We start from the raw sequence: 23,434 nt of genomic DNA on the forward strand, positions 1-23,434 counted from the left end.
AGAGACCGTACTTAATCTGCAGTGTTCTTGTGAGCTACAGCTTGAGATCCTTGCATGAAAGGCATATAGCACTTAATTATCATTATTGGTACAGACATGTTTTAGTATCTGAATATCAATAAGTCCTTTGAAGATGTCATTGAGCCTGCTAGAGTCAAAGTCCTGATTTATATCAAGAATTTTTGTTACTGGTTTTTTTTCCTGGTGGGCTGTGTTTATTATCTGTTTAGATTACTGTTAAACTAGGGAAGAAATCAACAATCCAACATTAAAGTAAAGCAACTTGAAAGGATGTAGTTCAAATCCAGAAAAGAACAAAAATGACGATAATAAGGGTGAAACTCTGGTTGCCTCTCCTCTCATGCTTAAACCACCCTGCTGTGCTATGCTATCGCAGTGTGCACGGTCTGTTACAGAAGGATGATCTACCACTGTGAAGCCCTTTACATCCTTGCCCACAAAGGGTCGTGAATTTAAGATCAAGGTGAATGTGGGTTTTTAACCTTAGCTCCCAACTATTTTACTGTTACGGATCCAGATCCTCCTTTTGTGTAAAGTTGGATGTTTCTTGTTGTGTTCTTGTTTGTTTGTAGTACTGTAACTGCTAATCTGCCCCCAAAATCTGCTCTTTACTGGAAGGGATGAACAAGTAGGCGGCACTTGAGATTTATCTGCTGTTTTCTTTTTTCAAGCTGAAAGCAGTTAGGTGATTTAGCTAAAAAGGCATTTGCAGCATCCCCTTCAATACCCTGAGGGTAGGAGAGGGAAGAAGTTGGTTTGTGGGGGAGAGGAGGGGAATGGTGGGATGGATGAATGGCTGGGCGATGGGGAAGGCCTCCTCCTTCTTCTCCTTGATGCGTTATCATGTCCTCTCTAAGAGTTGCATGGCTGTGGGTCACTTCTTGGTGGCTAGCGTCAGTGCGTTCAGGGCTAGGGTTGTCAGATGAGAGGCCCATAAGATTGCATTTCTTCTCTTATAACAGAATTTTGGGGCAAATGATTAACTGCTAGAATTAATAATTGGTTCAGGCTTGGCTGTCTGACAGTCCTCTGTGATCTACATCATCTGCTTTTTGGGCAGCTCTGCAATTGCTGGTGCATTTTGGAAGCTTCAGTCATCTGTCTTGGTAAGCGGCAGTTTTTCAACCGTGTAGGAGCTGGAGCTCTGAAGCCTCTAGGCAGAAAGGGTGAATTTTTTATTTTGTTTTTTTCATTATTAGGAATAGTTATTTTCCATCATTTGTGAAACTTCCCACCAGCCAAAGAGGTCATCAGTTTTGCTCTGGGTTATATGAACTTATGTCTTAGCCTCAGTTTCTTCTCACCCTTCTTGGAAGGCCACTGAGATCAGTCACCTCTGTAGGACTGTCCCTTCTGTAGAGAGAAGCGTTTTGGCCTCTTTTGAATCAAATCACCAGCTAAGCTTTTTGGAAGAAAAAACCCCCACCAAACCCAAAGGCCATTTTCTGCAGAGAAACCTCAAGGGTATGCATTTACACAAGCACATCGACAAACTAGGATGAACTTTGGATCCTAATTTATTTTTATTTACTTCAGGGTTAATTTTTGCTCTGTTAAATCATGTTAAAATAGCTTTCTAATGTCCTAAGGACCTGCAGTAGTCTCTGGGCAACAGTTTGAGAAGTGAATTGCTGGGGTAATGTGCCAGGATTTGGGGACACAGTGGAAACCCCTGAGTTTTTTCTGCAGGGTTTTTGAGATACCAGCTAGAACTAGATAGTTATGGCATATTGTGACTGACCTTCAATCTGTGCAGGACCTGGTGAATCTGGGGTTAGTCATGTCTCGTTTTCTTGAAAACCAAGTCGCGTCTTTTCCCCTGACGTAATGACATGGGGCTTTCTCTCCTCCCCATCCTTCTGGGCCGGACAAGTGAGCTCCTGGTGTCCTTCCCATCTCCAGCACAAATCGAATAGGAATGGGCGAAGCTCCTGCAGGTGTTACTCAAAAAAAAGTGTCTGTGCATGCATGCAGATATGTGAGCATAAATAAAACTTTGTGTATGTTTGTGTGTCTATGTGTGAACAGGACCAAATGTGACCTGACAGGAATAAAATGTGTCACGGTGAGTGGGTGGCGAGGAAGGATGTGCGTGGTGTGGAGGTGGCAGTAACCAAGGCTGGCAGAACACTTTCAGCTGGATTTTTCAAACTTTTAACCAAAGTCTTTGTTTTCTGTGAAAATATTTAAATAATAAGCTAATGGAGAAAAAGAAGATATGCTGATGGGTTTTTGTGTTGTATTTGTTTTTTTTTTTTTCAGCCACTGCTTCAGTTAGGGGAGTTTTGAAAAAGTCAAAGAATTTTGATTTTTCCAACCAGCTTCAACTGTAGAGGATTGAGCTGAGGAATAGAAATAACAGCAAAGGAACTGGAAATTAATCAGGGGAGGGGGAACAAGAACAAACTGCCTTGAGAAATGCATGGAGGGAAGGGAGGAGAACAAATTAAGAAAAAGTGATGGAGAAAGGAGCCAACCAACAAGGCAAAGTGATGAACGCAGAGTCAGAACTGCAGCAAACTTTACTTAGTGAACATTTTTGCAAAAAAAAGAGAAAAATCAAAGCACTGAAGAGATGTTCCAAGACGTGTCACAGATGAAAGGGAAAAGAAGAGCAGTGTGAGTGCTGCAGGGCAGGACAGAGGGCAAACAGTTAATAATGTTTTATGTGTGTCTGTATGTAAGGGTGTGTAAGTGCTGACATCCAAGCTGCCGCTAAATAATGTGGGAGAGCAATTTTAACACCCCTGAGATCTGCCAAATAAAGAAAGCTGATATGCAAGGCTTTCAGTTTCCTGCCATGCTCCTCGTCCCCGCAGTCTTTGTGTTATGGCGTGGAGCCAGTGACAACCTCGAGACCCTTCTTCCTGCCTGGCTGTTGTCCTGTGCTCAGTGCTGGGCTTTCCCTCGCTTATCAGCGGGTCTGCAAATTGGATTTCAGTCTTACAGCTCTGATCTGGCCTGACCTGCTGTTAATCAACAAGCAGGATTTTCAGCTGGTGTATTCAAAGCTGCTCCCTTGTGCAGCTCGTGTAGTCACTTGTGTGGCAGTACATTGCAAATTACAGCCACAACTTGAGCCTCGGGTGGTGAGCTGCCATCGTAGGTGCCCAGCTCAGTGTTGGTAGGTGCTGAGGCTGGGCTTTAGTGCTTAAGTTGTACATGCAGACTGTGCTATTTTAATACCCTGTGGTCACTTCTAGCTTTCAGATGCGTTTCTGCTCATGGAAATTTCTGTTCTCCTGTAGTAAGAATCAGGGAGAATTACACTGAAGTTGTTACTTCTTCCATCACTTACATACAGCTTTTCCATCGATCCCCGAGTCTGTTCAATGGAAAGATGAGTTTACTGCCAGTAGTGAAAGTGCCAGGAGGAGACCCATGCCCGTCATCCCCAAAGACACCAGCAGTATCTCTGGGAGGCTGGCTCCCAGGTGGTGCTCTGTCCCCAGTGCTCAGAGGCCAATAATTGATCCAGAGGGAGTTTGTGGTTTTGTCATTGTGGTTGTTGAACAGTCTGGCTTCTGTTTTGCTTCACTTGGCAACTAAGCAGTGATCCCTGGGATATCTTCATCATGGAAGCCAAAAAGTAGGTGTATAAAATAATGAGATGTTGAGACACATCCTGCTAGATGAGCTGGACCTGCTGTTTGTCTCTTCCAGCGAGACTTTCTCCTATGACAATTTATCCACAAAACAGAGCTGATTTATCAGCAGCACTGCTCATTTGTCCTGTTTCCCTGTTAGTTTTCTTCTATGCTCGTGGATCATGTCCCCTTCATACCCCTGAGTCGTACTACAGCACTGCCTATCAGCAACAGTGGTGTTCCTTCTCAGAAGACATCTAATTCTTCTCCAAGCCCATGATCTCTTATTTATGCAGCAGCATGAGACTCCACCCTCATCTCAATCTGAAGAGGTCATTTACCATATTACCAGCTACTGTCAGGTGCTCTTTGCTTAGCCCAGACACAGCTCCAGCTGCAGAAGGTTTGCTTTGCTGCAGAAGGTGCTTTGAGGTTGGCTGTGGCTTCGCAAGAGGTGCAGATTTTGTGGCTGAAGCAGTTTTTTTTCCCTAGCATTAATATACTTTCCCTCTTGCTGTGAAAGAGTTGCTTCAGGGAGCTGTGGTCAACGTATTGACCGCATCAATCACATCTTCTGGTCTTAAAGTTTCAGGCAGCATATTTAAAGGTTAAATCAAATTCCTACTGTGCCTCTGAAATAAATTTTTTTTTCCCCAAGTAACTGACCCCACTGCTTCTTGAAACAGCACTTTTGCCATTGTTTGGTGCTGAATCCACTGCGAAGAAGGCTGGACTGTGTATTCCTGCGTTATCGATATTCAGCATGATTACAAACAGAATATAAAAGAAAAATTTGAGAAAGAAAAAGATAAGAGGTCTTTTGGGCAATGCGGGGAAAGAGTTCTTCACCTTAACATCCACAGACATTTAAAAACTCTTAAATGACTTTCGTAGTTGTTCTGGGTAGAGAAGGCAGCACACGATGTGCTCTGCAGATCAGTCAGCATCAGCACACAGCAGTGCGAGCAAGTCCATTACAGAACCAAATCCTTTCCTTGCTTCATGCGGTGCAACTCTGCTGATAGCCCTTTTATTAAAGCCCAGCTGGTGGCAAATAGAAATGAAATCAGCTGTGACAGCTCATTAGTGATATATACACCCTCTGTTTGGACATAGGTCTAGTCCAGCTCCCAAGAAATGAGTATCATCTACATCGTTTTTACCACTGTAAGTTGAAAGTCAGCAAGTAACTGTTAATACAGTGCGTAGCCTTGTGACAGCAAGGGGACCGAGAGACTTTCACATAGCAAAATTCCACTTGATTACCAAATAGCCCTCGCTTGGTAAGATTGCTTTCACCGCCATTTAGGTGCATCAAATGAAGATGCTTCTTCAGTGTACGCTGGGGAATTTGTTGCAAGTCTAACAGTCTCTCTATGGAATATTTTCCTTGCAGACTAAACCCAAAGTTTCCATTGCTTAATTTTAATGTATTTTATTCCTGTTTCATCTCCTGATGCTGCATTCTGATGCTGCATGTAGAATTGAAAAAGAACCTTACCAGGGTTTTTTACTTGCTTTATAACAAAAACCTACAACTATTTAAATATCATCTCTGATTATGTTCCTCTAAATCGCCCCTTATGCAGAGAAGGCTTCTGTGTTTGTGCACTCAGAAATCAACAAAAATACTTATCGTGGTTTCATGTGCCGTCAGTGATGGAGGAAATAGAGTGAGCAGTTTGGCCCTCGATCCCTTTTTCAGTTTCCAGAGTCAATGGCAGAGTGTTTTGTTCCTGGCTATGCTGCTGCAAAATCAAAGTAGCGTGATGGACTCAAATGACTCTGGCTCCAGCTTATCATTAACTTCAAGGGATTTACTCCACACTTTAATTAGTCACTGAATATATAATCTGACCCGGGAAAAGGCACAAAGCGTGACTCAGTGCCTGATTTGGTCCTGAGCCAATGCTGGTCGGTGCTTTCAAGAGATCTGATAAAAGGTATTTCTTAGATAATGAACAGTCCTACTGAAAGAGGCCTTATCAAATGTGGAATGAGTATGGTCTATCAAACATTTGATTTCAATTTCTGATCCTCAGTAAAGTAAAAGCTCTGGATGATGCAGCAAGGGAGCGAGTTTTGCAAGATTACAGTATTTGGAGGCACCGGGTCTTGTGTCATCCCTATCTTCTTTGGGTGGAGAAGGCAATGCTGGAAACACTCCTTAGTTCAGTGGGACTCTTTGAGCAGGAGAGAGAAAATTACTCTTTTATTATAAGGTTTGCCAAATGATCTCTGAGAAAATGTGATATCATTCATATGCATTGCCAAGCTGGAGAGATGCCGCGCATCTTGGCAGCCATCTAGAACTAACATATAATTCCTTTGGGTTGGTATGGGCTTTATCAGAAACAGCTCCATATGCAGTATTTACATAACTGTGGTGGAGTGTGAGAATAAACACAGCTGTGGCATTGCCCTAAATATTTCAATTCAGTGGGGAATTAAGGGAACTTTATCACTGAACTGCAGATAAACAGAAGTCAGTAAGCGGTGGTCAGTTTAGCCAAGGAACAAATCAAAGCTACAATGGCTGGACTGCTGGAAACATTTAAGTGCTTTAGTGTTGAAGTTTACTAAGGTCAGTGGTATTTTTTTGCTTTTCAAAAAAATATGGAAATGCCATCAGTCAGCTGTTATACAAAAAGCATCATCCAAACGGACTGGTGAATCAAAGCAGCGTAGGCTGAAAGGCAGAAAAGGGAAGAGTTTATAGGGACAGAGCGCTTTCTGCATCCGATTGCAGTTGGAGCCCGTGGATTTGCGGGAAGATTACATGTTTCTGTTAGTATCTCCATCCCAGTTGACTGTGGAGACAGGAGTCATGGATAGGAGAAATCTGCAAGCTCAGCTTCTTAAAGATAGTTTAGTGCCCAGATCTTATAGAAAATAGCCAGTAGCAGAGTTCAGGCAGTTGAAGATTTAGACTTTTGTCCTTAAGGTATGAATAAAAAAGGTACCCTACCTAGCAGCTTGCACAGGAACGATGCATGCAAATGTATTCCATGGGCTGGATCAGTGCTGTGGATAAAAGGATTCAGTTTCAGGGCTGTCAAAGCAACACTTATTCCTGTTTTGAACTCACTTTTGAGAAGTGTAGCATGTATTGGCCAATCTTCCTGTCACTCAGCTCAGGGAACGAGGTAGACTTTCTGCAGTCATTAGTGTATCACCATCAAACTTTGATGAGTGACAAGCAGTCCCCAAAATAGCCCCATCAGAAATCTCTGAGGAATGATATTTTATGGGTATTTTTGCAGGCATGGCTCAGTATGTGTGTGTGTGTTTATGTATACTAGAATATATACGTTGATATCACAGTGGAATGTGCATATATTAGAATATGCATAGTTTGCAATCACTTAAACAGAATTGTAAAGAGGTGTCTAAATGTTCATTATTTTAGGGGGTAGAACTCTTGTAGAAACACTTAAATAGCCACCATCAAGGGAAATAAACTTTGATCAAGGCCCAAGCAGCAAAATACTTGTTTGTATGTTAATCCACTTGCTTTAAGTAAGAATTTAAGTGTTTTCCGAATTGGAGGGAAGCAAGTTGCCATTTGGAAGCTCTTTCAGTTTTAGATAATTTATTTTTAAACCAAAGCCTGCTACAACTCTAACTTAAAAAGAAATTACATAGATTTGCTGCTGTTCCTTTGCAACTGAAAAAGCAGCACATTCTTCTGTCTTTATAGTCCTTGTTCAGCGCTTTGTTTACTGCACGATACGCAGAGACTTTGGAGGTGGGAGTACCCTTATAGAAACCACAGGCTTTGTAAAGAGCATTGTTTCACACAATCCATACAGTGCATTAACATTTTTCAAAAACATCACAATACTGCTGTGATGTCCAAATAATTTTTGTCTTTAAAAGAACTATTAAAATGGGACAGACTGCAGAAAATCCTGAGTGCTGCTCCTGGCTTGTTCCCTGCCTTGTCTGGGTTATGCACCTTTCCACTTTTTCGGTGGTGAAATGGGGATGCTGTCACTAACCTCATTTGTAAAATGCTGAGAGATCTCCTGCCAAAAAGTGCTCTGTAAGTAATAAGCAATGTTTCACCGATTACCACAATGTACTTCGAAAATCCAGGTCTGTACAGTTTATTTCCATTGGTAGCTGCCTACAAGAACAAGTTCAAACTCAGGTTCATAAGGCAGTGGGAGAGCAGTGTTTCTGATGGAAAGCCAGACCAGGGTGTGGTAGCTAGACTAGAATAGACTATTTCAGTTGGAAGGGACCTACAACGATCATCTGGTCCTACTGCTTGACCAGTTCAGGGCTGACCAAGTAAAAGCATGTTATTAAGGGCATTGTCCAAATGCCTCTTAAACACTGACAGGCTTGGGGCATCGACCACCTCTCTAGGAAGCCTGTTCCAGTGTTTGACCACCCTCTCAGTAAGGAAATGCTTCCTAATGTCCAGTCTAAACCTCTCCTGGCACAGCCTTGAACCATTCACATGCATCCTGTCACTGGATACCAGGGAGAAGAGCTCAGCACCTCTCTCTCCACTTCCCCTCCTCAGGAAGCTGTAGAGAGCAATGAGGTCGCCCCTCAGCCTCCTTTTCTCCAAACTAGACAAGCCCAAAGTCTTTAGCCACTCCTCGTAGGACATGCCTTCCAGCCCTTTCACCAGCTTTGTTGCCCTCCTCTGGACGCATTCAAGGACCTTGACATCCTTCTGCAGTGGTGGGGCCCAGAACTGCACACAGTGCTCAAGGTGAGGCCGCACCAACGCTGAATACAGTGGGAATGCAGATGTGAGTGATATTAATGATCATCAGACACAAATGGCAAAATCATAACTGTTGGGGAGACAGCTTTTCTTATTCACAAGATCTGCATCATCTGACAAGGAATTTTCCTCAGTGCATCCTGGAGCGGCTAAATAAGAGCCTTTATTTTCAGACAGTGCTGAGCTCCAGCAGCTTTACTGAGAAACATGCATTGTTGTGTTGGCTCAGCGCTTTCTGAAAAAACAACCCACTTTTTAAGCTATCCAAACAGTGATTTAGGACCCTGAACTGTTCAGCTGCTGAGTTTGGAAAATCATGACCTTTTCTATCTTTAGAGCAGTAGTGTCTACGTGGAGACCTCCCCTTCCCAAAATGGACAAACACAAGACCCGCAGTCCTTGCTCTCCCATTTGAGTCGCTCTCTGTTCTGGATTCTGCTCTGGTTTAACCAATTAATTAAACTTGTTAGCTAAGCTCCAAATTGCAGGATTTTTAATTGCATAACAAATATTTGCATTACAGTACTGTCTTGAACCTCAACCTGAATAAATTCCACTGAACTATTTACTTCTCTGCTACAGAAAGGAGTTGTCATGTGTCCCAGAGATCAGGCAGCAATACACAGGACAGAAGTACGTGCTTAGGCTCAGATCTCAGGTCGAATTTGTGCGGGTAACGTTCAGGGGCAGTCGCTGCACGTGTATAATGAAAAAGAACAAATGTGATACAGAGCTGAGTGATGGGCTATGACCAGGGCTTGGTTTTACAATCACTACATAAAGATAAACTGGACTATTACTTAGTGGGTTATTTTACAAATGTTCAACTAAAAGCGGCCCACGAAGCTATAAAGAGCACACAAAGCCCCACTAATAACTAATAACTTAACTGAGAACAGAACAGAAATAGCTGCAGCTGCTTCTCAAAGCATTTTTGTTGTTGTTGTTGTTGTTAGCAAAAGTGTTGACACAGATCCCATAACCACGATGGACAGGATTCATTTTCCTGAAAGCTGTGTTCGTCTGTGCTTTTCAAACCACAGTGGTGGGGTGGAAGCCCACGGGATGATCTAGTAGGCATGTTTTTTTTGAAAAAAAAAATCTTTCTGCACAGAAGTTTGGAAAACTGTAAAAGATGCCTGCCAGCAGCAATCATATGGTTGCGGTTAACACTTTCTTGCTGCCGCCGTTAGCAGGATCCAAATGGAGCACTGAGGATGTTGGTAACTCCTGGAGAAGGCCGGTTGCAGTGGGCTTCTGGCTGATGCTTAGTGGTGTCACTGAAACCACAGCGCAATCCTAAGAAAACTCCTGCATTTGGGCTGAGGGTGGTTTTGCTTTAGCTCTGTATCTGTAAAATAATCACATTGAGAAACTCTGGGCATTCTGTGATACCCAGCTAAAGAAGGCAGCAGCTTATCCCCAGCTTCTCCGCAGTCATCTCCCATGCAGTTCTGTGTGGTTTCCATGTCGGTGAATGTTAATGGGTGAATGGTCCTCTTGCCTTAATATTTTAAACTCCTATTGACATGCTCGATGTGGGATTTCATCAGCATTGGCAAATCCCCTTCTCAAGGATTTTACCATAATGCCAGTACAGACCTGGCTTCAGTTAAGATGATTCTACTCTGTTCAGGTGTTCTAAAGGTAAGTTTTTAGTGCTAGGTCTTGATATCAGTATCCTTCTTTTTAACTCATTGCTAACACTAAGTGAGGTAATAAATTTAGCCACCTAACGGTATCTGAGTGAACATAATGTTTTTCCCCCCCATTTTTCTAGACTTATTGAAGTTCATTCACCTGATGCCAAGCACACCGTGGTGCTCAGGAGTAAGGATTCGGCTACAGCCCAGGCCTGGTTCAATGCCATCCACTCCAGTGTCAATGAGCTCATCCCCAGGGTGATTGCAGAGGTCAGAGACCAGCTGGGTAAAACAGGGATTGCTGGAAGTCGAGAGATTAGGCATCTAGGCTGGCTTGCAGAAAAGGTAATGAAAACATTCTTATTTTCATTTCTAAGCTCTCTCTTGCTATTTGTTCCTCAATTCAGCCTTGTCTGGAAGTGGAGAGGCTAAATGAGGTTCTGGATTTTGATTTAGCTTTCTGTGAAGACCTTTCTTTCCTTAATGTGCCAATTTTTGTGCTTTTTAAAAAACAAAAAAAACCCAAAAAACCAAAAAAAACCTAGAAGATCCCCTGAGTCTTCACTTCTTTATGCCAATTAACAAAGACTTCTCTGGGAGGTGTCTCATGATCTGTCAAGTTCAGGCATGGGACATGAGTCACAAAAACTGACTCCAGCCTTGAGCTCCCCTGCTGTTACGTCTCCTGTTCACGTATATGAGGTGTCACCTTCCCACTCTCAGCCTCCGAAGTAAGCAGTTACTTGGTCCAAGGTCCACCCCTCCACTGTGCCTGGCCGAAGGAGCTGGGCATGGTCTGGAGCATGAGGTGGTGTCCCCGCTGTGCCTGGGAGCTTGTTCTTCAATTGTACCCCTGCATTTGAGATGATCTTTGTAGAAGGCTGAGCTTGCAATTGCAACTCTTAGCCCGTGTCTTGCACAGTTTGAGTCTCAAAATATTTTACGCCACAGGGGAAACCTGGTGTTCAGTTTGAAAGTAGTTTGGGATCTCTGACCTGTGAAAGCCAACCCATGAATGCACAGGGATGGTATCAATATGACATGATCTGGTTTTAAATCAGTAGTCTCAGAATTTGTTTTAGGCACTGTACCAATGGATAAGTGTGGATTTGCGATGGTAACAGCGTTAGAATTGTGCCTAGAAATACCTCCCATCCAGCTATTGCCTGCGCAGTCGTTCAGAGCATCTCTGCCTCTCCAGCTGGGGTGCGTGGGAAGGTGGCCACTATGTGCACACTGCCCTTTCAACCTGTGCATCCAGCACAGGCGTGAAAAGCTGACTGCAATCGTCCTGAATAAAATACTGTACATTTTAGCTCTATCTATCTGGGATTTTATAGATGAAAATATTGGAGCCACAGGTACAGCTGCCATATTTCTATCTAGCATCCTTTAAGAACGCACACCACTAAGTTTTAGCAAAACATGGGTCAGTCCACACCACTTGTAGCAAGGCAAAGATTGTAAAACCTTTCAGGTAGATTTTGTATGTTTTCCTATCCCTCTCTCCAAGCTTGCAGAGTGGGGAGGACAGCACAACTCTGTGGCTTAGTGCTGTAGAAAATGTAAAAATTTGGAGGAATAAATTGGGGTTAAAACACCAAAGCACTGGTAAGTAAATTTTAACAGTATTAAACTGTACAGCCATGGGGTCTTCAATCTTGTTTTCCCTTTTGTATCCCTTTCTATAAACTTAAGAAAAGCTGAATATAAGAGGCTTTTTCTGTTGCAAAATCTTCTTCCCTGAAAGGGTAACTGCTCTGTAGCAGATCGTATAGACCTTATATATAAAATATTTATAGGTTATTTTAAGCAGGCACATGGCACACTTCTGGTTTATGAATTTCCTCTCCTCACAGTTAATGTAGTATCCCATTCACACACTTCTTTCTCCTCTTTTTTTTTTCCTTATGGACTGAGATCTTATTTCGTGTTACTCATTATGGACTGGTTCAAGGTCCTGCTGAATTTAGTGGTGAAACTTGTGTTGCCTTTAATAGGGCCAGGCTGCGGCTCTGTGCACATTCCAGTGTATTTACAGTGGCTGTCATCAAGAATTAGCCTTGAGAGATATGCAGTGACATTGTTACCCAAAAGTCAACATGTTTTTTTCACTAAACTAACGATCCAGAGCTGTGCAATAGTAACGTAGTGAGGTCAAAAGTTCCCAGCTTCTTCTCATGTTGGAGACCTGTTGAAAAGTAGAGAAAATCACTACATATGGTAAAAAGCGATGTGAAATTGCTTTTATTTTGTTACTGGACTGTGGGCTGTAAAGCCTGGGTGAAATAAAGATAACCTGCAGGGTGGGAAAGGACGGTATATATACTGTATATATGCAACCTGTATATATATATACTGTTTCAGAGGAGGTGTTCAAGGCAGCTAGGTGAGGTGCTGATCACAAGGTATTTCCTAGATGCTCCTCATGCAAAACCTGGGTTTGCCAGTGGGGAGAGATTAAATTCTGCAGTGATTTTTGGAAGCACAGCAGGAACCACAGCTTTCTTCTCCTGGGGTGCACTTTCTTACCACATCTGCTACTAGTTGGTTTCTAAACTTTGGCGTTTAGAAAGGGACCTCTTTACTAGTAGCCACAAAATAAAACATGTGCCTTGTGTCCCTCCTAATATTACCATTAATTTTCTTCTTTGTAATGTTTTGTGGCATATCTTGCTATTTTTCCATGGACTGCAGTGGGAAGAAGTCTGAATTATGTTTTGAAAAGCATCTTAGACTGGAACTTTTAAGACAGCTTTTATGGCATCCCATTATTTTACTTATGTAGCATATCCTTACAGTGAATTCTCGGCAAAATGGAACGACGCTAAGTGAGACGAATTCCTCTGCTTGTTTGGGGAATGCAAAATGTAATCCCATAGAAATTTCACTGTAATTTGCTGTGATTACTCTCTGCTTTCATTAAGCTGTTTCCTGGTTTGACATTTTTTATATGTCTCTGCTCTAAACTTAGCTCTAAACTTCAACCTTTATGGTACTACAAAAATAGATTCATTAGCAGAGCCTCCCTCAGGTAGGTAACATTAAAATAAATAGTAGGTTATCTCAGGTACTAAGAAGTTGTGTGCTAACAGTGTTCTTCCACCTTCACTAAACTTCCCTGTGATGACAGCCCTAAATTTGTGGTCTTCAGCATGAAACATCCATCTCACAGGTCCGCCATCAGGTCTCAGGGTGGGTAGTGAGGGTCCAGCTGCAGGTAGAGCAAAGAGCTCTGCATCACTTTAAGAAAGCAAGTGCTCACTGTGGCATTCTTACAGGTAAGGAGAAAAACAGCCAGAAGCAATCATTAGAGATGCCATATTCCCTCTTTTATTAAGGCACTAACCTTGTCCTGCCCTTGACCTTATGGGAAGGGTTTCTGAAGCTGGCCAAGGATTAGGGAGTTGTATTAGTCACCAACATCCTAAAACTTCTCTGTAACTATGACGAATGTCAAGTACCAGTTAGTGATGAAGTATGTGTGCTCCCCATCACCTTTTCTTTCTTATATTTGTCTTTTCACTTCAGCAAGACCTGTGGGATTAACAGGCGAGCTAAGTGGGAGGGAACAGCTACATGTGAGTTTAATCTGTCCAGGTCTTTCCTTTTTTTAGTGACCAAATACAAAAAAAAAACCAAATTAGTAATGTCATCGTAATGGAGGAGCTTTTCCATGTGTGTGTTAATTGCCCCTCTTCTTTCCAGGAATGCTTTCAATCCTTGTAGAAATGTCTTTTCCACGTTTCTTTTCCCCACTTTTTTATAGTTCTGCATATCCCGTGGCTTATAGAGGAGCTGAAACAGGCATCGCTGCTTTTCTCCTCATGGTTATCCACCTACCATTGAGTTCCTTTGTGAGGAGCAAATTCTGCTCTTGCACTGGAGAGCTAAAACACTGAGGAAATGGTAGTTTATTTTGTCACTTTGTAATGTCTGCTCCAGTAGACCAAGATATCGTTGGCAAAAGCTTTATCTACATTTTTGCCTCTTTAATGCAAACACAAAAAGGTGTTCTGGCAAAAGTGGTTTTGCAAAAGTAGCTTTTGCAAGTTCAGCGTCGGCCACACAAGCAAAAGCGTGACTGGTTTTAGGGGAAGCCGAAGCTGTAGCCAGGTGCCAGGCTTGTAGCTGGGTCAGTTAAAAAAAAAAAAACAAACACCTAAATGAAACCCTGAGTTTTGTTGTTCCAGTGACACTTTAAATATAGGCTTGGAGGAAAGAAAAAGCGCTTCTGCAGCCAGATACTGGTTTCCTTTCTGGATGTCAAATGTCTTACAGGCTTCTTTAAAATTATCTCAAAGCTCCTTTGAGAAACTTAAAAATAGGAGTTGCTGCAAGTTGTCTTTTATAAAGTTAATATTTGAAGCTGCAGAAGAAGTGCCCTTACAGGCTTTCCTTACTCGATCTTAACTCCAGCGCTTGGTTTCCGTTCCCGTTGCTCTGCCTGTGCAGGGCAAGCGTGTTGCTGCTCCCACAAATCTGCTGTGGGGATCAGAGGGGAGAAAACACCTGATATGGAGGGGAAATAACCAAAGCGGCACGGTGAATCGGAGTTATTTTTCAGCTCCTGACACTATCTCCGAAATGAAAAGTGTGTTAATATATTACAGGCGGTTCAGTCTCCTCAAACTTTAGATAACCATATCATTGTGTTAGAGCTGAAGCGCGAGGCATGTCACAGCAGAGTGATCTTCTTCAGTATCGAGCTGTATATTGCAGTATTATATTTATCTTCCTGCTCTCGCTCTAATTCAGAGGAGGTGGTGATAACAGCAAGATTGCGAGCCGTGCAAGCTGTCCAAACAAGATTTAGGCAAATGACATGAGAGTGTATTTGAGGGTTTTTTTTTCCCCAGTATGAAATGAAAATGTTTCTGGTTTACCATTTCCTTTGGAAGTATGTTCACTGGTTAGCAAAACAAGTAGACAGCAAGAGGGCCGTGTTGTTGTTCACATCACAAATGAGCTTTCAAAGAACTTCAGTTTTAAAATTTTATATAAATTCCAAATTGTAAAAGCGAGCTTAAAATGTGTTTGCACAAGAAAACCACCAGCCATCACATAGTTAAAACATTTTGCTTTTATTTAACATTGTGAATATCTGATTTTGACCACCTTCCCGTGAAGCACAGCAGCTGCTAGGCAGCGTTTTAAAAACCCTGGCATGGCCATGTCTGTGGCTGGGGCTGCCACCGCCGTCCCTCTTAGCTCTCCAGCTCTTCCATCACGGTGGTGGCAGTGCTTGTCTGACCGTGAGCCTGATCAGATAGTTAATGCTGGTACAAAACTCATTACTCGTTGGGTAGCGTTAGTTTTCTGCAGGTTTTATAACAAATGCAAATCCCAGTGCAAGAGAAGTAGTGAGAACCTGTGGCAGAGGGGCAGGGACTGGGAAACAGGGCTGCCTCCTTAGGCAGTGTGTAACCCTTCCTCTGGGCTAGCTGCCTCGTCAAGCTGCACAGACTGAACCAGCGGCATGTTCAGGAATAAAATTCGGGTTGTAGTAATCACTGGGTCTGAGTTCTGGCCCTGGAAAGTACCTGTGTGTGTTTAGGCTGAAACTGTAGTGAGTTTTTAGTTGTACTGTGTATTAACACCTAGTGCAAATCAGCATATGGTTTAACCAGATAAATAACCTGCTGGAAACATGGGTGTTCGCTAAGAAAGCTGTTACTCAAATGCTTAATTTCTTTGCAAAGAAATTACATTCCTGTAGTATGGTCTCCGTTGCAATTTCTAATCTCTACAGGTTTTTTTTTTTGTTCTGTTCTTTCAGTCTGTGTTTTCTTTACTAATTATTTAGGCATGTTTGGAAATACTACCCATCATCTGTAATGCCCAGGAAGAATAGCAAGGCAATTTGGTCCTGGCCTCCTATTTTGAGTGATTAGAGAAGGACCCGATTTCTCATATTGATAATATACAGCTGGTAATAACGTTAAAATTGATCTGACCTTTTGGAGATTACACATATCTCAAACTGGAAAAATCTTCTGTGTGTCCTAAATTAGAAACCATACTTTTAAATCCCAGCTAATTACTTGCTGTGGAGCACTTCCATCTAAATGAAGCACCCTCCTTTTGCCCTGTGTGTCACTTAACCTTGCAGTTTATTAATTCGGGAACTTATTTGTTTGCGTTGTGAAACACCACAACAGAGCGCTTAATTACATTAACAGTCTTCATTATCTGGGATAACGATCGGCCTGTTCTTAGGAAAGACGTAAACCTGAAATAGCATGAAAAGTAATTTCCTTTCCCAGCTTCAGCAAGGTTCCTCCACAGGCCACTTTTCTCAGCAGTAACATTGTTCCCTTCTTGCTTTAGGTGCCTTCAGTAAACGGATATATTAAGGAAAACTCGGGCTGAAAACAGCCATTTCATTCACCATACAGTTTTAAAGGCTTTGCGAGTCTTTATCCATAACCACGTGCTATTTCTTCCCATGTCAATGAGAGCCTAGCAAATGATAAATCTAAATCAGGCAGAAGTGCCCAGTGCAAGGGGATTGGAAAGAAGAATAAGTGTAAATAATTTATGAAAAAATATAGGAATATGATGGTAAATGCATGAAGGACCTGAGCTCGGAAGTCTGTATTATTGCAGTACAGTTTGGTTGTTGTAGTGAAGGAAAATCCCTCTATCAGATAACTACGGAGCACAGTTAAATAGCGAGTGAGCACTGTTGTGCCTGTGGTAGCCTTCAGGTGTTAAATTATTCTTGCAGAAATTGAGCTGAAGTGTAAACCGGGGCCCTGCATGTCCCCTCGCCCTTCCCACGAGGGCTGCGTTAGTTCTGGCCAGATCCCAGAGGAGGTAATCACATCCTGCCCGCGCTCCCTCTGCCTCGGTTTTGATCTAACCGTCCTAACAACTGACTTAACTTTTTCCATGAAATACAGCATATTGCTATCGCTGTTCCTATGAACCCCAGGAACGACGAGAAATTTCTTTTTTAATGTCATCCCGCCATGAAGTTTTATTTGACTTCTCCCTTCCTGCATCAGGAGGAATTGTGAGCCTGGAGACGTGACTTCTGCTCTGGCAGCTGTGCCTGTGCGGGCAGGGGGGGACATGGAGCACAGGTGGGATCCACGTGGTTGCCCGTGGCTCTGCTGCAAGAGGGACCTCTGCAGATGTCCCGCCGACAAACCCGGGGCAGGGTTTGAGGGGGGAAATGATGGGCTGTAGCTTGGAAGGAGAAGAGGATGCTGAAAGGAAACGGGGGGGTGTCACTGCCTCCCCGGGGTGTGGGAGCTGTTTCTCTCAGTTCCTCCAACGTGGCGGGGTGGTGGCTGTGGGAGCACTCCTGGCGTGGTCCTTTGCACGGCGCAGCTGCCGCAACATGGATGCTTAACTCTTTCTTCTACATAACCCAAACCTGAACAGCTGCTGGGCTGGGCTGGATTTTGCTGGACAAGGGACTTCCTAGATTTTGGTAGATGAAGGATTTTCTTCCTAGATCTTGCTAAATTTTCAGGATGTTGGGCCTCTCCATCTTTTGCCTTGGCCCCTGCAGTTGGATCTGTCCAAAAGGGTCCACCTCCCCTTACGCATGTGCCAGGTCAGCTCACCTTTTGGGGCTTCACAGGTTTGAAAGCCTGTGTTTGAATGTATTTGCACTCAAGTTCAGTTGGAAAAAAAAGCAGGAAAAATACAGATATGATGTGAAGGAAGGCTTTGTTCTCCTTCCTTCAGAAGCAGGTGAAAGGCCTTTTTTTCTCTCAGCCTCTGACAGTAAATATTGCAAGACAGCCAGTGAAGGAGTGATGCTCCCTGGTTTACAAATGCAATTTAAATGTAACATGAGCCTCTCCTTAATAAAACACATATTGCATAAGGAAGCAGAGACTTCTTACTGAACCCATATCCAGCCCTGCTGTCAGTGGAGAGCGGAGGGTGCCCTTCCCCACTTAAGCACCAGAACAACCGGTCTCCTTCTGCCCCGATGTGGTTCTGCCTCCTTCTGCTGGTGCAAGTGGGGTGTCAGCAGTGGTGGGGAAGGAAAGGGGAGTGCCTGTTCTTGCCCAGCTGTGGGATGCAGGGTGGGAGACCTGCAGACCAGCATGTGGGTTAGGGAGGGTGTGGAGCTCATGCCAGGCATTTGGAGTTATCTAGGGTGGGGAGGCTGGGATTAAGGCAATGCTTTGGGGCAAACTCAGCTGAAGCAAAGAGCAAGGGAAATGCAGATGGAGCAACAGCAAAGCCCTGAGCATCTCCCCCATCAACTGTGCTGACCCAAGCAGCACTGTGGACACACAGCTCACTCTCCGGCCCCTAGATCCAGCTTCAGTTGTACGGGACAAACAGATTTATTCTTACATCCCCGGGGCTGATCTACGCTGATTACACATTGCTGTGACGTGAGGGGCACTGAGAAAGACAGTGTTTTGCAAGAGCTACGCCCTTGCACTGTGTCTGTTTGCTTGTTCACATTTTTCTGCTTACTGGCTGCATGTAAGAAGTTTGACAGGAAAGGTATTGTCTGTCTTAGAAAATCCTAGATTTTCCAAACATTAAGTTCCTGTTGAGCTGCATTTTCTCTGTTCAAAGTTACCTCGTTCTCATTTGCTGGTTTTATCTCCTGAAGTTAAAAATCACCTTCAGGGGAGTGGAGGGGCCCATTAGGGGCACGTTGACCTTCAGGCTCTGCCCAGTATGAATTCCTCTCACCCCAGTCATCGTTTTTTTTTTTCCTAGCACAATACTCCCATTTCAGCTTTTTGATTAATGGCATGCATAAATAGATTAGAAAGGAGCAGAATAGGCCATAAAAACCCCCTCTTCTCTGCCCTGCAGCCCTTCTCCCCCCAGGACCCTCGGCTGGTCCCCATGGAGAAAACTCCTGGCAAAAGCAGAGCCATTCCTAGTAATGCCCTAATTTAGAGGAAAACATTTGGGGTTTTGCCCTGTCTTTTTGCATAGTGTTGCTTCATCCACTTTGCCCACTCAGCTTGCAATCAATCAGAGGTGTGTTGTCCCTACCCACAAGCACTTTTAGGACAGATGAGCTGGTTAATGTTTGAGGGGTGTTGTGGAAGGGCAGGGTATCACTGCTGGTACAAGCAGAAGCAATATATGCCTTGTATCCTGTTTTGCCAAACAACTGTTAACAGAGAAAAATAAACAGATTTTCTAAAAATACCTTGAGAAGAAGCTGCGTTCTCTGTTGGAAAGAGGGATTGACCTTTAGAAGAATAGGAGAGTTTAAAAAAAAAAAATGGAAAGGGAAAAGTTATATGCATTATAATTTTCAGTGTGGCAAGACATGTACTCAATGCAGACTCTACAAATCCAGTCCAATTTTAATCCTCAACCCCTGTTTATGTAATAGGTTCCTAAGGCTATTAATGCCAGCCTTTTACCTTATTATCGTATCCTGTAAAAATAAAATTATACCCATAATACCATGACAGCCCTTACAAAAATGCGCCATTAGACAATTACATTGCAACACAGCAACTCTGGAGACTGCAGGGAAGTATTTCTCGTACAGCCTAGTTGTTGTATCAATAGCATTTTCAACACCCTTGGTTACTGAGGAAGAAAGAACATGCTGATACCATATGTAAAATAGCATATTTTGAAGTACTGATTTCAGGGCCTGACTGTGGCAAGGGTGCTTGAGTTACAAGTGAAATCCTCGTAAGAACTGTACTTGAAACAAATCCACGGTTGAAAAGGTTTCTTGTATCGTTCCCCTCCTCCCTCCCACTCTTAAACTTGTGTCTGTTTTATTTTGTTTATTTTAAAATGGGAAACGTTTTGACACTGGAGTTTTAACTAAAAGAAATAATAGTACTGATAAAAAAATCCTTTTATTACCTGCCCCCAGATCCTTCAGTTGTAAAGATTTATTTCTGCCTGCAGAGTTATCCTCTCTGCTTAACTGGACAGTAATTAATAGTGCGCATCAAGATAATTAGTCTAACGAGTCTCCTAAACCCCAAGCCCCACAGCTACCTTTAAGCTCCACATTGTCTTGACTGTAACGTAAATAAAAGCTTTAGGAAAGGACTGGGGAAAAAAAAAGATAGCAAGGGAGCCTCCTTGCCCTCTCCAAGGGGTTTCCTCTTCTCGTTTTTAATGAGGCCCATATTAGTTGTCATTTGTATCTTCCCTGATGAATAGTTTGGAAGAAAAGCTTTTTCTGTGCACAGCAAAATCTGTGCCAAGTTGCTGACATTTCCTTTTGGTGAGACCTCATTTGAGTCTCGGTCCCAAGCCCAAACATATTGTTGGATCAATCATGTTGATTTTTGGCTCTGATAGTAATATGCAGCTAATGAGTTGTACAGTGTACACATTAACCTCAGACCCGACAGTGCTAATGCCAGGCATGTAGCAAAATCACGCCGGGGCTGCTGGAAAGACATACAGTGCTGGCATCTTAATAGAAGGAGACAATTAAAAACAGTAGAGCAGTATCACAGGTTCACTGCTTGTGGGATGTAGGATTTAATCAAGGCAGGAAAAACAAACTGTCTTCTGTCTGTTCAGGAAAAAAAAATCTCAACACCATAAAGGTGCTTTATGAACTGTGAAATAGAGAGGAAAGCCTGGATGTTTGAACAGTAAGATAATGATTTTACTACCAAAAGGGAATCTACTTTGGGGAACAGCCTTTGAATAACATTGAATTTAACCTTGTCAGAGATTACCATCTAATTATTATTATGGCATTGCAAGGAATTTGGGAGCATTGCTGTATTTTTTTGATTAGTAGATACCTTATTTAGCAATACTTCAGCAAAGTTCTTCGGTCCTCACAAGTAAAATTCCTAAGACCAATTGTCGCATTACCACAAACATCCAGCACCACTGGTTTTGAAACCAGCTGTTTCTGATCACTTCCAAAAGTCACACTTCCTTCAAAGGGACAGATTTTGATCTCATTTTACAATTGTAAATTTAAGGAGAGATAGTATTTTGCTAATCAATCATCTCCATGGAGAGACAGACAAAAATTCCAACATGCACAATATCCTTCTCCTGGCTGTTTTCCACTTGAAGGATTAGGAAAGGGAGGAAGAGTTGCACAAGGACTATGTAAGAAAGCAACATTTCCAGTTTTAATGTAAGCCCTAAACAACCAGCTGCAGGAGACAGAGAAATAGAGACAGAATAAATGTGATTTCTACAGGTCACACACAGTTTTATGTCCTTCTCTTTGTGCAATGAAAACTGATCAATAAGGCTGAAGGACTATTACTGCTTCAAACAGAAAATCTAGTGAAATCAAATGGAAAAACCCAAAGTACATAGAGGTGCAAACTTTGGTGTTCACATTAGACTTTGGATGCAAGATAGGAAAAACTGTGTGAAAGGGATAGGGTGAGAAGGAGGGGTCAGTGGGTAGGAGAATCCAAAACAGGATCTTCCAGAAGAGCAAAGTTCTCTAGATGAATGAGAAACTGCTCCATCCTTGCATCGTTCCTGGTAGAGTTCCCCATACATGCAGTGTTACCAAGGCCTGGACAGGGTGGACATGAAAGAATTGAAGTGGCCTCACACTCACACAAGGCATTGGGGACTTACCCTGTCAGACATACCATAGGGTAGAGAAATTAGGTACTGTTGTATCACACCTGACCTCATGGCAGAACTTGTTGGAATGATAGTGGATTTTTTTCCAGCACGAGCACAGCACACAGAAATAATGCCATTTCAACAGAGATGTGGTACACCATCCTTAGTAATAACCACACAATAGGATCCATGGAAAACTCTGCAGTCCATTTTAGAGCTGCTCTTGCTGAAATGTCCCATGGAGTGACATTTTTTTCCTGGTCTAATAGTGACATTAAGTATTTTTGTCTTCTAACAGCTTAGTCCTTTTTCAGAAAAGTCAAGACAGCAGCAGTAGAGTCACAGGTATAGCGAGGGATAGAAGTTAAACTTATTGGAGATAGGGACCAGAAAAGTCAGAAGTTGTTGCTAGAAAATGGTAGCACTTAGATGGGACACTGTTATGAAGAGTGAACCATCTTGTCAGCAACTCCAGCAACTTCAGCAAAAGCACACCCATTCTCACCAGCTCCAACTGCAAGACTGTTGAGGACCACCTCAGAGATTCAGATGGATACCCTGGAACATTTTTTTTTAAGTACAAGGATTTCCACCCCCTCCTTTGGCAGGGTGTATCAGCTTGTACAGTGTCCTGTTCTATAGTCAGGGTACAAAAAGGGGCTCTGGAGCCAAAGTGGCTGTTTCTTTGGGTGTACATCAGAAGGAGAGACTCTGTGTAGAGGGTTTGGACCTGCTGCTCCCAACTTAATGGCGTTGCTGTTGAAGGCAAATGGACTTACCAAAGGTTTTCTCAGATGTTACTTGGATTCCCTGAGTTTCAGGTGCTCGTACGGTAACAGTAGCCCTGCTGGAAGGAAGCACCTGGGTTTTAAACAGTAGTTGCTAACGACTGTTAGCCGCAGTGAAGATTCCTGAAACTGTGTGAACACATCGTGTTATTGTTGGGGCTTTTTTTATTTATACATTTCTGCTGAGCAGATGCTGCTGTGCAAACATTCATTTGTTGATCTTGTGCTGAAAATAGTTGCAGACATAGGCCAGAGTAGGCTGCCAGTGTATAGTGTGGACATAGCTGCTTTTGTGTGCTTCATACTGGAAATGTCAGTGACGTTTATGGAAATGGCTCTAAAAAGTTCACTTTGAGGAGAAGCCTGCTATGGAAGTAGAAGCTTACCTATTTGTTTATGGAATGAAAAGTTTGTACATTACTATGAAAGGAAGGGTTTCATGGTGTTGTCTCTGGCCTTATCTCAACCTGTGAGGCTTCCTGCAGGGCCCGTCAGGGGGAAATACATTAAAACTTTAGTTTTAAACACACGCGTGTTCATTTCACTTAAATGTGTATTATTGCTATGTTCTTTGGATCCCTGAACACAGGGTTAAAGAATACATTAACGTTCTCCACCTAAAATTTCAAAACAGAGGTTTAAATCTGCATGCCCAAAACTGCAGGCAGATGTTAACAAGGCAAAGGCAACTGGAAGAGGTGGAAGAAGCTGGAGGTATTGCAAAGAGGAGCAGTGTGGAAAAGGATTGCACAGCTGCATGGGGTAGTGTGAGAACCTTTTATGTGATGTTTTTGTCTTGAAGCCCCCTGCTTTTGTGTTTTTTGGGAAAGCTGATTATTGAGGATGAGCTGACTTACGGTTGGGTTCCTACTTTGTTGTTGCAAGAGTTTGAAATGAGGAAGAGAGCAGCACTGTTTCTGGTGGTGATTGTTGTGGTTAATAACATAAGTATGTTAGTATGAGAGGGCCTAGAGACTAGCCAAACCTGGAATGCCATGGAGTGAGGTTGCAGCATTAACAGTACCCATAGAAGCAGACCCTGCTCCAAACTAACCATCTGAGCAGGCAAGATAGAGGAAGGAGGAAACATGGAACCACACATGAGACGTCATGTCTCTG

The 23,434-nt window shown here is 42.9% G+C and overlaps 1 protein-coding gene across 1 annotated transcript in view; it reads left to right on the forward strand.

Moving 5' to 3' along the window:
- Nucleotides 1-23,434, forward strand: part of SNTB1 (syntrophin beta 1) — a 118,602-nt gene that overhangs the window by 66,749 nt on the left and 28,419 nt on the right. The window contains exon 3 of the mRNA XM_068396174.1: nucleotides 10,133-10,340. Within this exon, the coding sequence (XP_068252275.1) occupies nucleotides 10,133-10,340 (208 nt within the window). The remainder of the gene's footprint in view (nucleotides 1-10,132; nucleotides 10,341-23,434) is intronic.

Source organism: Nyctibius grandis, chromosome 3 (assembly GCF_013368605.1).
Source record: "Nyctibius grandis isolate bNycGra1 chromosome 3, bNycGra1.pri, whole genome shotgun sequence".
Classification (NCBI taxonomy): domain Eukaryota; kingdom Metazoa; phylum Chordata; class Aves; order Nyctibiiformes; family Nyctibiidae; genus Nyctibius; species Nyctibius grandis.